General features: G+C 50.3%; 5 protein-coding genes across 5 annotated transcripts; 3 read left to right on the top strand and 2 right to left on the bottom strand.

Annotated features, from left to right (window-relative positions):
• Positions 1-224: 224 nt before the first annotated feature.
• On the top strand, positions 225-818 carry NEMAJ01_0248 (uncharacterized protein; the record flags this gene model as incomplete). The annotated part of the gene is made up of 1 exon (XM_047914086.1): positions 225-818. The coding sequence occupies one exon, from the start codon at positions 225-227 to the stop codon at positions 816-818; it is 594 nt and encodes a 197-aa protein (XP_047770043.1).
• Positions 819-2720: 1902 nt separating this feature from the next.
• NEMAJ01_0249 (uncharacterized protein) lies at positions 2721-5648 on the top strand (the record flags this gene model as incomplete). Its single annotated transcript, XM_047914087.1, has 1 exon — positions 2721-5648. The coding sequence occupies one exon, from the start codon at positions 2721-2723 to the stop codon at positions 5646-5648; it is 2928 nt and encodes a 975-aa protein (XP_047770044.1).
• Positions 5649-6671: 1023 nt separating this feature from the next.
• NEMAJ01_0250 (uncharacterized protein) lies at positions 6672-9368 on the bottom strand (the record flags this gene model as incomplete). The annotated part of the gene is made up of 1 exon (XM_047914088.1): positions 6672-9368. The coding sequence occupies one exon, from the start codon at positions 9366-9368 to the stop codon at positions 6672-6674; it is 2697 nt and encodes an 898-aa protein (XP_047770045.1).
• Positions 9369-10413: 1045 nt separating this feature from the next.
• On the top strand, positions 10414-13122 carry NEMAJ01_0251 (uncharacterized protein; the record flags this gene model as incomplete). The annotated part of the gene is made up of 1 exon (XM_047914089.1): positions 10414-13122. The coding sequence occupies one exon, from the start codon at positions 10414-10416 to the stop codon at positions 13120-13122; it is 2709 nt and encodes a 902-aa protein (XP_047770046.1).
• A 697-nt stretch (positions 13123-13819) lies between these two features.
• NEMAJ01_0252 (uncharacterized protein) lies at positions 13820-15292 on the bottom strand (the record flags this gene model as incomplete). The annotated part of the gene is made up of 1 exon (XM_047914090.1): positions 13820-15292. The coding sequence occupies one exon, from the start codon at positions 15290-15292 to the stop codon at positions 13820-13822; it is 1473 nt and encodes a 490-aa protein (XP_047770047.1).
• Positions 15293-15341: the final 49 nt, after the last annotated feature.

Consider the following 15341-nt stretch of genomic DNA (forward strand, 5'->3'; position numbering starts at 1 on the left):
GCATGCGCTGCCACAGACAGAGCGAGCACTCGCGCGCAGGGTGTGCGACCTTGTTCTCTTTATAGCCTATTTTCTTTGATTGGCTGGCTATTTCGGCCTGGGAGGTGCTTCTGTGCTGTGTGAAGAGGGCGTGTGCTTTGTTTTCTTTTGCTTCTCTGCGAAAGCAGTGTACTGTTATCGTTTTGATGTTTTTTGGAAATATATAAGCGCGTGCTTTTGCACGCATGGTTGAACACATGCTTCAAAAAAGTCGGAAAAAGCAGGCGCTGCTGTGCGCCGGGGTGTTGATAGTTGCGCTATGCGCTGCAGGTGGGGGCATTTTTGTGGGCATGCAGATGCGCGAGCATGCGTGCAAAGAAAGTGCTTTGGGCAAGGCAGATGGAATGGGGCTGGCGCCTTTGGGGGCGCGCGCAAAAGACCACCTGAATCCAAAAGCATGCTTAAAAGAGCAGGCATATGATTTTGATGCAAAGGTGCAGAAAATCATGGCGTGGCTCGAGGAATTGAAAAATGACATAGGGCAGACGAAGGCCATGAGCGCTAACAGTGTAGAAGAGCTTAATTGTTTCAAAGAAAATTATGCAAAGTTTTTGAGCGACTTGCAAAGGCATATTAATAGCTTGTATGATGCGAGAGAAAATCCTAAAAAGCTTTTGAATGAGCTGAATAAGCTGAATGAGCTGTATGAGCTAATGAAACGCTTGATTCCAGAAGGGACTCCGTTTGAGTTTGAAAGGGAAAGCGAGGAAGAGGCCGTCGTTGGGGAAGAGAGCGAGAGCCTAGATACGAAAGAGATGCCCTATGAAACTCTGGTTTAAAGACGTGCAGCTGGGCGACTTGCAGGAAACATGTGCAGGGTTGGCAAGGTTTATTTGGGAGCAAAAGGCTTCGAGGAAAGAAAGCTTGGGTTTTTCAAGTCTAAGTAAATCTTTTTTCTTTTTGATTCTTCCATTCTTTATTCATTCATTCTTTTGTTCGGGTAGATGTCTTGCGATGCGCGGCTGCAGGGCGTACTCTGTGAGCAGGCGCCGCCAGAGGACACAGGAAAGGACTGCCGAGCACATTAAAGGCCGCTTCTTTGCTTTATTTTTCCAAGTCACTTGTGCGCGCATGTACTTCAAGCCTCCAGCCTGGTATCGTTCTAAAATTGTTGCACTAGGGAGCCAAAATCTGGGGCTTTGCTCAGAGTTCTCCAGAGGCTTAGACGCGGATGCATAGGAAAAAGCGCTGCAGCGAACAGGCTGTGCCTGCAAGGCTGCGTTTAAGGTGATCCTGTTAGCAGTCTCTCTGGCAGCGGAGCCTGTTAACGACCTTACAGTTAACAACAAAACCTGCAGGCACTGACTCGCGCGCGGGGCAAGAGGCTCACATCACAACTATACAAAAACAATTTGTCTAACCCGAAAAAAATTGTTCATTTAGTGAACTCATAGTCAAAAAGCAGTCTGCGCTTATACATAAATCTTATGTAATTTATACAAAAACAATTTTTCATGCCCAAAGCACATATTAGATTGCAGGTTGGGCTTATATAGGCGCTGCTTGCTGCGCTGAGCCTCACAGGGTGCATGCTAATAGAAAGAGCCCAGCCAATCTTGAGTCATATGCCAGATGCGAAGAACCGACGAGTGCATTGTGCCTACTTCTTCTGCGTCTGGTGTATGATCTGAAGAAGATGGAGTACGACCTAAAGGGTCTTCTGGAGCGCATTGGACAGACAGAGCAGTTGGTGTGGGCTAGGGCGGCGATCCAAAAGCTGCAGGCCTATATGGAAGAGTGCTCGTTCTTCGGGACATTCAACTTGCGCGATTTGGTAGGAACAGGTCGTTATTTAGAATCTGCCATAGCTGAGCGGCTTTACCACGAAAATCGGGAAGTTGCGTGTCTTAGCAGATGGCTTGGAGTTGCTTTCGGGGAGCCGGTCGGGATTATATGTGAGTGTCTTAGATGGCATGGGGCTGGAGTGCATTAATTCGGTTGTGCGCTCGCTGGGTGTGTACGAGCAGGCGCAGATAGAGACCGTGGGGGGCTATACAAGTTGAACTGCAGCCGCTATGCGGTTATAGTAAAGCAACCGGATTAGAACTAGTTAGATTTATTGATTAATTTCCTATGCACACGGCTGTTTCCATTATGAAGCATCCGGGTTGTAATACTGGAGGTGCTAGTGAAACTGCAGTCTTTATTATTTCTCGACCTGCCTATAAAGACATTATTTAATATATCCCGTGTTGTCTAAAATATGCAGCCTCTTAATTAGGCCCGTCTACGCAATAACCAATTGCGAGTGACTATGCTTTCAGCATACAACAAGACAGAAGTGCATATCATAGAGAGGGGGCGCGAGAGGATACATAAAAGGGCAGTTTGACGCAGGGATGTGCGTGTTGACGTTTGGGCGCTGTCAAATGCGTGCACGAGGACTTTCTTTTTCTTTGCACTGCTTCGAGAGACAGGAAGACAGTATTGTTTTTGTAGGCGGGAAAAGAGAGAAGGAGCACACATGCGCAGGAGAAGACAGCGCGGGCAGAGCTGGAAGAGCGCTTTTATATGGAAGTGCGGTCCAAAGAAGTCTGGACAAGGCATAACCCGAAGGCATGCCTGCTTGTGGTTGGTTGTTGTTTTCCGGGGGATATGCAGGGGTATGTTATAATTTGCCCAAATAAGGAAATAAAAAAATATTTAAGCAGACCAGATTTTAACAAAGCACAGTTTTTTACATGAGTACTTCCTGCATTACAACTAAAATCATAGAAAACCGCCGTCTTTATTTGGAGAAAGTCAGCACGGAATGGGCATTGCCGGGCGCACAAGCTATACACACCTGCGTGCAGCGCCTGAGCATGGCGCATGCATCTACAGCAAAGGCTGCGAAAAGGGGATGCTCTCCGCTGGCCGGATGCCTGCGGCTGCTGCTTGCTCTGCACGCGGCCACTCCCCTGCACGCAAGCATGCCGCACAAAGACATGCTGGAAATACACACAGAGCCCATAGGCAACTCGGAGACAGACCAGTTTTTTATCAACGAGAAGGGGCCGCTCAGCCCTGTCAGAGGAATGATACTTAACGAAGAAGACTATGTGTTTAACATGAGATCCATGTTCCCCGGAGTGGTTCCAAGCTACAGAGTAGACCCTATGCCGGATGAATTTTCTAGTTTTGGCAGGCATGAGTGTGCCAGAGACGCAAAGCACGACAAGCCCTGTGCGGATGGCATATACCTGAAGGGCCCCCAAAGCAACAAAGACCAGTACACAAAGTACATCGAGGAGTATGCGTCTGTCATTATCAAAATGTTTCCTTCTCTGGACGGCGCGCAGCTCACGATCACAGCAAACCGAAACGACCAGTTCACGAACTTCCTGCAGAATCAGTGCACGAAAGAGCAGGCCAGCTACACGCTGGCTGCGCTGCTTCTTCTGAGCGAGGGCGTGGACGTGAACATTAGCGCGGAAAATGGGCGGTTAGTGCTCTATAAAGACGCGCGCGCGAAGGAGGAGGTTTTCAACATAAGCCGCAAAGACAAGCGCACACAGGCAATGCAAAAGGAGACGGCCCAGATAGTACGGTTTTTCAAGACGTACAAAAACATCGTGGAGCTTCCGACCACTCCAGATGGCTTTGCAACCGGCGAGTTTCTAAACAGCACGCAGTTTCTGATCCAGGCGTACATATCCAAGTATGTGCAGGGGAGAAAAAGTATGCTGGAACTTGCAGGGTGCGCGCACAGCTTGCTGGTTGGCATGATGCGCGAAGGGCCCGTGTCTCCCAACAGCGGGGACGCTGCATCCGACGCGTTCAAAAGGCTTTTCACGCCCGCGGAGGACAGAAGCAAGGCCCTTGAGTACTTCAAGCCGCTCAATGCGTTGGCGCGTGCTGTTGGCGTTGGGTCCAAGTTTCCGTTTGCAGAGAAATGCTTGGTTCCAGAACCCAGGAGCGTGTATGTGTACGACAGAAAGGCAAACGCGTTCACCAAAGACACTTTTGCCAACTGCTGCGAGGCCGGGCTTCTTGCGCTGGTCTGCTGTCTTGCGTACAACCCGGAAACCGACAAATACGACATGGACGAGCTTCTAAAGGGCTGCCCCGATCCGGCTGCGACGCAGGATCTGAGAGAGTTCTTTGCGCGCACTGCAATTGTTCCTGGCGACAGCATTACATTTCATGTGCAGACACTGTGGACCAAAGTGGTGGCAGGCCTTTCTAGCGACAAAATAGTGTACAAGCGCGGCAGCAGAAACGAGATTAAAACTGGACTGAAAAACGCGCTGTACATTATTGCGCAGATAACAGGCCGCATGCAGGCCGAAGAGAAAGAGATAGACCGCCTTTTGAGCCAAGTGACCCCCGACTCCCCAATTACCAAAGAAATGAAACTGGCTGTTGAAGAGTATCTTAACAAGTTTTTTGTTTCGCTTTCGGTGAACAAGAGGCTGAATGTGCGCGTGCGGAACCTCTCCAGTAGCTTCCTGTGTAGTTCCAAAGAGTCAAAACGCATAGACCTTTATGGGCACATGTTTTTAGATTATTCGGATGGCAAGAAAAAGGAGCGCAGCTCTTTGGTTATGCGATTCAAAGTGGGGCACATGCTGTGTTTTGCAAAATCCGGCACCGGGCTGACGGATGGAGACATTGTGGCGCTAAAAGACGCTGCCGAAGAATACAAGGCCGACCACACCTTTACTTCGTGCCTGCTTGCGCACTGCATCGAGCGGAAGGTGTTTGCCGAGGCGCCGGGGAGAACGCATGCAGAGAAAGAGCAAATACTGTGGAGAATGCTGACTGAGGCGGCTGAGTCCAGCCCCAGAAACCTGAACAGGCTGTTTCTGTACGGGCCTGCGCTTACTGTGCACGAAATGGAGCTGGCCATAGCATGTCTTGTCCTTTGCATGAAGAAGCAGAAAATCGAGTGCACCATGCAGCACCCCATGGCCCGGCTCATCCACAACCTTGTTGGCAGCACGCAGACTCTTGAAAACCAAGCCAACCTCATTGTGCCAGGCATCCTTCTGTCTGCTGGTTTTTTTGACGTGCTCTGCCCGAACATCCAGCTTTCAAAAGAATCCAGGTCCAGCATCATGAGTGGCTTTCTAAGGTCGCTGGATCCCAGTGTTCTTAAAAAGGACTTCCCTGCCGACTGGTCGTTGATTCTGCTGGACTATCTAAGAAACTACTACAAAGAAACAGGGCGCCCTTTGCTGCAGACACAGATTGTGAAGCTAGATAAAAAAGCTGCATTTTTCTTGGCTGTACTCGTTAAGCAAAACACAGCAGAACACGTCCGCTCGTTTTATGAGCTTTTAGAGAAGGATGCGCAAATCTACAAAATGAATATGATGGAGGAGCTTGGGGAAAGCGAGCACGAATTTGACAATCGGATGGAGTCACTGAGAAACACGTGGCTTCTTTGGTTCCTTAAGCATGCCGTACTGGAGAAGCCGGATCAAACCCAGCTTATTCACGAGCTGTACAGTTTTGTTCTTTCAAAGCTGCATCTATACTACCCAACATTTTGCTTCAAAGCGCTTTTCGAAAGCCGTGAGAACGAGGTGCTGGAGTACTTTAAGCAAAATGCAGAGGCCTTTGTGGAAATCGGAGGAAAGGAAAACTTTGACGCATTGTGCGATGTTTTCACGCCAGCCAGATGACCTTAATTACCTGCCTTAGAAAAGCGCGCGGCCGCTTTGCTCGGCGCATGTAGAGTGCGGTGCAGGGGCTGCTTTGCGAACTTTCCCGAGGGTGGGCGTGCGCAGAAGAGGCTTAGAGTCTGGGCATGCTGTGCCCGAAGGGGCCGACTAATTTTTTCGAAATAAACGCTCTTTCAAGATTCATGTTGCATGCTGGAGGCTGGGCACTATTTGGGCGCTGGCTGCTGCAGGATTGGCAGCGCTGAAAAACATTGGCAAATTTTGCCGTGCTTGTTTGGGCAGGCCCAGAGAGTAGAAGGCAGTGCTTTGCGTGTGTATCCCCACATGGTAGCTAATTAATAGAAAAAGAAGCAAAAGAAAGCTTGCTGGGCGTTCTCCATGCAGGAAAAACAAGTTTAAAGGCAGAGAGGACAGGGTGAGGGCAAAGCGAGGGCAGGCGCACTGTTTAAGGTGTTCAAGGACAGTGCAGGCCATGCGGTCTTCACAGAGGCAGCACCGGGACTTCTAGGTAGAACGGCGATAATGGGCCGAGCCTATATTAACTGGTGTTGCGTGCATGCAGCTGTTTCCTGCGCGCAAAAGCGCTTAGAGCCTGCAAGGCTTTCAAATAGAGGGTAAAAACAAAAGACCATCAAAAAGCACTTCTAAAAGCTTCGTTTCGAGCAAGATGGATGCGGTGGGAAGGGGATTGGCAAGGGCACCAAAACCGCAGAAAGAAGAGCCCGAGAAGTGCTGGCGGAGGAGGAAGCGAGCAGGCGCACTTTCAATCGCTCCAGAAACAGCCGCATACGCAGGCTGCCGGGCAGGAAGTGCAGGGATAGTTTTTAGCAAGTTTTTGGTAAAGTAGCAGCCAACTTCACAAGATCACATGAGCGGGTGTGTGGTCTTCCCATGCCGGGGTTGGCTTTGGATCGGGCGCAAAACCAGGCATTTTACAAGAGTTTTTATTTGGTCCGAAAGCTCAGAGGGCGCGAAAAGGCCGCATGCCTTGTGTCTTTCCTCTGGTGCGCGCATGCGCAGCGGCTACTTCTTCTTGTCTATGATTAGCTGGAATATGCCCATCACGCCGTTGAACACCTCCGCTCTGTTGGGCGCCTGCAGCAGGGCGCGTTGGTGCGTCTTCAGAGCCTTCAGCATCCTAGAGGCTTCTTTGCTGCGGATAAGAATCAGGCAATTGGCGTCATTGCATGCCTGGATCGACCTTGGCCCAAGCCTGCTGCCCAGAGCAAGCACCAGATTGGGCGGAGTGTCTTTGTCTTTCAAGCTGGCGAGGAATAGGAGGAGGTCGAAGATTGCCTTGGCATCCATCGCCTTCTCCCGGTCTTTCTCCTCCTTGTCGGTAATAAGCTTGCCAATTTCTTTTGCATTCGACAACGTTTTGTCTGCAAGCAAAAGGGGAAACAAGTCAGAGATAGCAGCGAAGTTTTGTAATTTGTTGCACTGGAAAAGAGGCTGTCTTGCTTTTTCTTTGTACTCTCTAAAGTATTTCGTGATGGCGTTTACTGCGGGCGTGTAGTTGGCTCCAGCATAGCCCTCTATTCTGGTGATGGCGCATGCGCCTCTATAGATTTCACAAACTCTTTTCTTTGACAGGCTGATGCTCGGATGCCGCAGGCCCAGGCATACTATGTGCTGCAGCACATCGTTTTGCGTTGCATAGTCGTCCAGCGGAAGGCTGCCAAGCAGATTCAAGACAAGGCGCATGCCTGGGCGCTCTTGGGTCAGCTCGGTGCCGCGTGCTGCTGCATGCAAAAAGAAATGCTCAGCAATTTTTTGCGCCTGAATATGCTTTAAAGCCAGTCCCAGCACCAAAAGCTCGTTTGGGTGCTCTGGAGCTCTGCCTACAGCCAAACGTTTTGTGGTATGCCAAATTTCTTCAATAAGCTTAGACTTGCGGAGATCCACGTGTCTGGGCCTCCACGCGTCTGCATATCCGGCAAACAAGCACTCGACAAACTCCTTGGGCTCTAGGTGACTGTCCACTGCAAAGAAGGCCTCTTCTTCACCACTTTCAGAAGAAAGGAAGACGTACGGGCACAGGGTGGCTGCTAGATGTCCAGGCTTAAAGGCAAGGCATAAGCCCTGCTCTATCACGCTGTCCTTGTCTGTGTACTTCAGGGTGATTTTTCCATAGAGGTCTTTCTGCCCGTCGCTCCGGGCGTCGACCTTCAAGTCGGAGAATTCCACTCTTAGGCTCTTATCCACGGAGAGAGACTCGAAAAGCTTTTCCACGTACTCCTGTGTTTTTTCAAACACGTCTCCATAGGTCTTGCCAATCTCGGAGTCTTCTAGCATCTGCGCAAGCTCGCGTATTCTCGGCTCTTCCTCCTTCTGCCTGCCTGCTGCCTCTGCGACAACGTAGAGAGCATTAAAAATTCCGGAGCGCACCTCGTTTCTGCTCTCCCTTTTGTACGCGATGTGCTCGCTCTGCAGGTCAGACACGACGCGGTTCCACTCCTGCAGCGTGTCTTTGGTGGCGCACACCTTTGGGCTGACGCCCTTCAACTGGAAGAATTTGCGGAGGGCCTCTGTTGTCTTGTGCCCTTTTTTCTTGCCGAGCATGGCGTCCGCGTCGTATTCTTTCTGGGCTGGGCCGTGTGCAAGGCAGCAGAAGAGCGCAAACAGGCCGGTCTCCACGCAGTTGCTGAAGGTTTCGTCCAAAAACTCTGTTTGGCCTCTCTTGCAGGCATGCACGCTTGTGTACGCCGGCAGCATGCTCGGGCTGACGAACGGGAACGTCTGTAGAATCTTCATTTTTGTCTGAATCATCCTAAGCGGGTGCAGAAGCTCGTCTTCCTCAGCCTTGGCCTTGCTCTCCACAAAGCACGCGCTGTATACGTCTTTGCAGTCTTTTTTCTGCAGGCTTGTGAGGATGCTGTGCACGCACGCTGCGAAGTCCAGAGCATCGCTCTTGCTCGTGATGTACTCAAAGACGTACGCCTGGATAAGGAACTGCGGCGTGTTTAGAAAGTCCCCGGTGCTGAAGGCCTCTGGCGTGCACGGAAGCTTTTCTTTTTGCATGTTCTCTTTGAAGAAGTTTATGACCTGGGCAGCCTTTTTGCACAAGTCTTTTTTTGTTTTAAACACTACTGTGCTGCTTTCCTTTCCCACAGTTTTTCTGTGCTCTGGCGGCAAGTTGCCAAGAATGCTTGTTCCCAGTGTGATCTTTTTCTGTGTGGCCTCGATGGGCACATTGACGCCCTCGCTCAGCAAGAGGAGCGCAGCCAGCACGTAGTGCGCGTGCTGTTTGGTGGGCATCCCCTGCAGAGCCTGGAAGAACGAGTCCTCTCGGGCGACAGCGACCGACAAGGTGTGCCCGTCGACAGACGGAAACATCTCGATGAGGGTGCGGTGGTACTCCTCGGCGTAGTTTTTCCCAGCAGGCTTGGAGCCCAGAGCGGGCCCTTCCGCAGGCGGGTAGGGCTTGTCATTCTGTGCATTTCTTGTGTATTTGTGCTCTATTGTGGTTTCAACATCCCCATCAGGCTCCAGCTTATAGTCGGTTTTTATCTCGTGCGAAAAGAAGCGCTTGTTGTGCATGTAGCCTAGCTCGGAGTACACGAGCCCGCGCAGCAGGCAGAGCGGCCCCCTCGGGTTGATGAAGGCGGTACTCTCTCCTATTTCAGTGCTTTGCATCTCCATGACCTCGTCAAACGACACTCTCGCGTGCGCACAGCGCGCCAGCGCTGCAATTACAAGTGCATAAAATTTTGCGTTCATGATCAGGGGCAAAAAAACGCTTTTTATATACGTTGCAGATGAGCCCCTATCCCGGGCGGACTGGCCTATCAGACAAAAAAAGCAGCGCAGGGGCTGCATGTAACTGGCCAACTGATCATCAAAATGATGGTGTGACAACTGCACAAATACCTTAGAAAAGTGAGCATCTGCATAAGAAAGCCGGAGTCCTGTCTGGCCTTATGTGTTCAGAGCCAGAAAAGCTGGCAGTGTAGTCGTCTTTGCTTATTGCTTAATATCCTGTGCGACCGCTGCTTTCAGCGCGCAAGACTTATTTCAGAACCCTGCCTTTTGCGAAGTTTGTAGACGTAAAAAGAAAGGCGCTTCTAAGAGTTTCTTCCTAATCTGAAAGTTTCTTTTCGAAATTTGCAAACAAAAACAAAAGTTTCTCGATCTGGCATCCTATATTCGGTTTCCTCGCAAATAGTCTGCCTTTTCCATTCTCTATCTGTGCGTTCTGCGTGTACTGTCTGCAAGTCCTCTGTCGCCATCTGCAGCGGTGCTTTGCTGCATTCGGGTTATTCTTGCGCAAGGCATGTGTAGAACTAGTTATATTTATTGATTAATTTTCTATGCAAAAAACAAGGCGTGTGTATATTCGCGAAAAACAAACAGCGCAGCGGGCGGCCTTTGTTGAAGAGCAGCAGCCGCAAAGGTACAATAAAGCAAACACATAAGTATTTAGAGGCCGGAGTGCGAGGCACAGGAAGAGAGCCTGAAAGAGAGAAGACAAAGGGCGAAGCAGAGAAGTGCAAAGAGAGGCCTGGCTGGGGTTGTAGCACAGAGGGAGAGCCTGGGCTGTGTGGATTTAGGTGCTTAATCATGCGCAGATTGTGCTGGTGCGTGTTGTATAAGCCGAACAACCCGAATTTTTATTGGCAGCAGGCGCAGAGCCCAAAGCGCGCAGCGCTTTTCTAGCTCTAAGAAGCGCCTTTTGCCCGCTTGGGAGTTTGGCAGCTTTTTTATTTTTTCCCATGATCAGCTAGTTGCTGGGTAGCATTTAAATGAAAAAACAATTTTTCCAAAGATGAGATTGCTCTTTGGTTTTCTATGTGTGCTGCTTGCGGCAGCGCGGGTGGCAAGATGCAGGCACATAACGTGCGGAGAGATGCTGTCGTGCAAAAGCAGGCCTGTGGGTCGCGTGCGTGGGGAAGACGTGTATGTGAGCCCGGAGTGGGTGGGGCACCCGGTGTGTGTAGCAAAGCTCGGATGGCTGGGGTACATGTACAACATGCGGAGGTACGCGTGCGGGCTGGACACGAGCTTCAGCCTGGTGCCGAGCGGGCGAGTGAAAAAATACGGGGGAGAGGCGTACACGTACACCCGAGAGCCGGAGAAGGACAGGGCACACCTTCCCGATGGCATTGCCAGCGCGGCGGCGTTTGCAAGAGACGAAGGGTACAGCGTGGCGTTCCATCGCGCGCTGGTGCATATGTTCGGGCTGCAGAAGAAGGGGGGCCTGACGGTTGAAACCGGGCGACCATGTTCTTTCACAGAGTTTCTCCGGGAGAGCTGCAGAACAAAAAACGAGGCGCACTACTTGCTGGCTGCGCTGGTTCTTCTGAGCGAGGGCATTAACGTGCCTATTCGGACTTCTGGGAACAAAGTAATTGTAAAAAAAAGAAAAGACAGCGAGGACGTGCTGGTGGATGTGTGCGTGCCAGCCGTGGACAGTGGAGAAAGGCAGCCATCCGAGACGTGGCATGTGGTGAGCTTCTTCAAGCGGTACAGAGACAGGAACCAAATGCCACGCACGTACGAAGAGTTTAAAACTGGAGACTTTCTGGAGAGCCCGCAGCTTCTGATTCTCACGTACGTAAGCGAGTACGTGGAAAACGCGGAAGAGCTCATGTCTGTGATGGAGTGTGCGTTCAAGCTTGTGGAGGGCATGGGCCTTGGCGAGAGTGTGGGAGACGCGGGCAGCGTGGTCGGGCGGCTGTTTGTGCCTGCGATCCGGCTGCCCGAGGCTCAAGCGCATCTCGCGCCGTTTCTAGAGGGGCTTTCCGCTCTAGCAGCCTTAGAGCACTTGGAAGAATTTGACTGCCTTCAAAGAGAAGCCAATTATGCGACCCTAATTGACGGAGCCTTAGATGGGAAGAAGGAGCACTTTGACAAGCGTAGCACGAACTGCAGGTTTATTGGAGCGTGTCTGCTATTCCCGTGCCTGGCATACGACCCGGAGAAGAACGCGTACCGCCTGGAGAGCCTGCTGGCCGGAGCCGAGGAAACAACAGAGGTGGCCAAAACCAGGGCGTTTTTTGAGGCGGTGCAGGAGAGCATAGAAGAGAGTTTTTCTTTGGGCTGGTCCAGTGAAGACCAAGCGCAAAAATACAGGAGGCTGTGGCTCATGGTGCATGCGCAGTTCATGGAGGCGCTGGGGAGTTTGAAGCCGACGGTTCTAAACCAGATACGTGCGCTTGCGCTGATGACCGGGCGGCCGCAGGCCGTGGTGGACGAGCTGGCGGCGCACCAGGCGGCCATGGATGCGGAAAGAAGGACAAAGCTGGGCCTCAAGGAAGCTAAGAGCATTCAGGTGCTTCTGCGCTCAATAGCAGTGGACAAAGGTGTGGTGGTGACGATTAAAGAGAACTACGGTTCCTTTAGAGGCGAAGAATACATGCTTACAATAAGTCGTGTGCCTGAATGCACCAACGTATGTGAAATGACAGTGGTTTTCGCACAAGAAAAGACTTGGATGACAAATCTAAATCTGCCATACCGAACTCTTTCTACCAGAGAGGAGAATATGTTGGGTGTGGCGGTCGCGCAGTACAGGAAGGAAGCGCGGCTTTCGGGCTTTGTGCTTGCGGAGTGCATGCACCGAATGGCGGCTGCGAAGGACATTTTCAACTTTCCAATAACAACAGTCGAAGATGTGCAGGAAGCTGCGCGGTGGGTAGTTGAGTGCAGCGCAGCCAGACCTGCCGGCGTGCTTATGGTGCTGCCGGTGGTGGGCACGCGCTTCAGGGAGGAGCTTGTCTCCGCGCTGGTGCTGTATGCCAATTACAAAAAGATTGCGCTGAGTCCAGAACACCCTGTGGGCCGGCTGGTTGCGAACGTGATAGGGAGCATCGACCTTGGCGACTCGACAAACCGGCGGTGTGTCCTGAAATTGCCTGCAGTCACCGACACTCTGCGGGCGCTGTGTCCAGCGCTGCAGCTGTCCGAACAGTTGCAGATGGAACTTTGGGACTCACACATGCTTTCTATCTATTACGGGGTGTATCCCTTTGAAAATGCCGATCTGCTTACACGGGAAAGCCTTATGTGGCATTTTCGAGCGTATGCAGAGAAACAAAACGAGCCGCTGTTCTGGTGTATTCTGCTGCATAGGCATGCGAACATAGCAATGTATAGCACGTTTCTGTTTTCGGCGGACCCGGTGGCAGTTCTAGAGGAGATATGTGCGCTTGTTCTAGCAGATCACACGGGAGAAGACCTGGCGACGGCCAAGGCCCTGGCCAATACACTGCGGCTGTCCTGGCTGGCGCTTCTTTTGAAGAGAGGCTTGGAGGAGAATCAAGACGCAATTGTCGAGATTTACAAGACTGTTAAGCCGGAGCATCTTGAAAAAGAGCTTGAACAGCTTTGCGATTTTTGGCTTGATGTAAATCTAGACTTTACACTAGACGGCCTGAATAGAGCAAGGAATTTTCTTGTGAGGGAAGGGGGCTGCGCAAAGTTTGAAGCGCTGTATGAACTCTACCGCCAAGTATGCACTAGATTCCAGGAATGACTCGGAAGCTAGCTGTTGTATGCTGAAAGCATAGTTTCTTGCGATTGGCTATTGTTTAGGCGATGAATTGACATTTGTTTAACAGCACGCCATAAACAAGGATAAATTAAATATATAAGTGTTTAAGCAGGTTGAAAAAAAATAAAGGACACTGTTTTACATGACTACTTCGGGTATTACAACCGTGCGCTATATAAAAACAGAATATGCGCGAAAGCCATGCGCTGTCTAAGCAATGAAGGCGTGTTGCAGACAATGCAGAACATGAAGCTGGCTTTGTGTGCCGACGGGGGCGAAGAAAAGTACAAGAACGTGTATGGCGCTCTGGTAGAGGCGACCCAGCGCGACTTGGATTTATCCTCTGAATATGAGGAAACCGAAGATGACAGTGACGAGCTGTAGGCTTCCGCATAGGGAAGCAGAGCACGCGGGGTGGCGAAAGCCGGAGGGCCTGCTTTCAATTTTAAGACTGGCTCCTCAAAGGCCGAAAAATAAACGCCTTTTTCTTTGACGCGCTGCGCGTTATTCGTCGCCATTTTTGCATGGCTTTGAATGCGCCCGCTTTTTGCAAATGCAGCTGCTATGCTGTAGAGCACAGAAAGCTTGTATGGGCCTCCGCCCTTTGGCTTTTTTCCAGAGAGACAAAATATAATACTGCATTGTAGGCTTCTTTATTTATTGGAAGCGCAGGGCTGCGCTATCTTCTTAGCTTGGGCTGCAGCGCTCTGTATGTGTAGTACGCCGATCCAGCCAAAAGGAGCAGAGGGAGTATCCAGAACTTCGGAACGCCCCAAGCAAGGCGGAAAATTGAAATTTCTTTAAGGGAGACCGTTGAGTCGTAAGCCTCGTGTGGAGCCAAATCTGTATTGCATAGATCTTCGACAGCTCTACTGGCCAATATTTCTGTCTGGTCATTCGACCCATTATGCTTGTTCACATTTAAATAAGGTCCCCACACGCTTGCAAGATTTTCTTCAGGCCTGGGCCACAGCTTTCCCTGGTAGTGCATGATTCTCGGCAAAAGCTGAAAAACGTAATCTGAAGGACTTATTGTCATAAAGAATTTTGCAAGCCTGTGCGCATACATTAATAGGTAAGTTAGAATCCTAGGCGTTAATGGCCTATTTGGAAGATTGCTAATCATACTGGCGTAGTCTGGATCTTCCCATGGTGCCATAAGACAATTTCTCATTACACAACTATGGGCAAATTGTGATCCTACCACTCGTAGATTTAAAAGCATAAAAAATATAGCTGGTAGGACCGATAAAACACAGAACCAGCCAACGCTCGCCAAAGAGCAGAGCTTTGCTGGAATTGGAGCAAGGTTCAAAAACAACACATGCACTCCAACCAGAAGCGACTGAAAGAATATCAGAGAGATGGGCCAAAAGTGCCCAACTGTGCAGTATTTGACGATGGTTTTGTCCAGGACGCGGTAAAATAGCACATATAAGGACGTCTGGATAATAAAAACAAATAGAGAGGCTCTAAGCAGCATTTCTATTGTCTGTGCAAGTATAAAGTCTCCCACTTTTATCGTTCCTGTTTTAATGTTCTGCTTGCACAGCTTGTAAAACTTTGTTTTTGAAAGCGTGGATGTGATTACAAAGGCAAAGAGCATAATGATTGTGCATTTGCGTTGCATTTTCTCGAAAAGAAACTGAATGCACAGGTTATTTGCTACCAGCTCTATGGTTCTGTCTATTATGTGTATTTCGTCCGGAGTAACTGAGTTGTTGGCGACAATTTTGTTTTTTGCTTCAACAACTTTGTCCACTTCATTCAATATTTTTTGGGAGTTGGAAGAAAATGAAAACAGCGAAGCGTCAAAAGCTACTGATAAAATCCATATAATAATCGTCCCGAAAAAAGCCATGCCGAATATAGAGTATCCTCTAAAGTACCGGTCAAAGTAAAGCGCCCGTCTAACCAGCTCTTTCATGTTAACAGCGCGCGCCCGCAGAAAAGACATCTCGTGCACAACGTTTCCCTCTGCCTGCTTTGCCTGCGGCCTGCTCAGAATTGCATCTACCATTTTTTGTAGAGCCTGCACATTGGCGCGGTCTGTGTCATCTGCACAGTTCCCCATACAAAGCCGCATGATGTAGTTTACGTAGAATGTGTCGCTGGGGAAGGTGATTCCTGCGTTGGCAAAGTGCGCCTTCATTTCGCAGGTGGGCCCGCAGTACACAACCGTGGATTTGTGCATCACAATG

This window comes from Nematocida major, assembly GCF_021653875.1.
Source record: "Nematocida major strain JUm2507 chromosome Unknown 2424, whole genome shotgun sequence".
Taxonomy (NCBI): Eukaryota; Fungi; Microsporidia; genus Nematocida; species Nematocida major.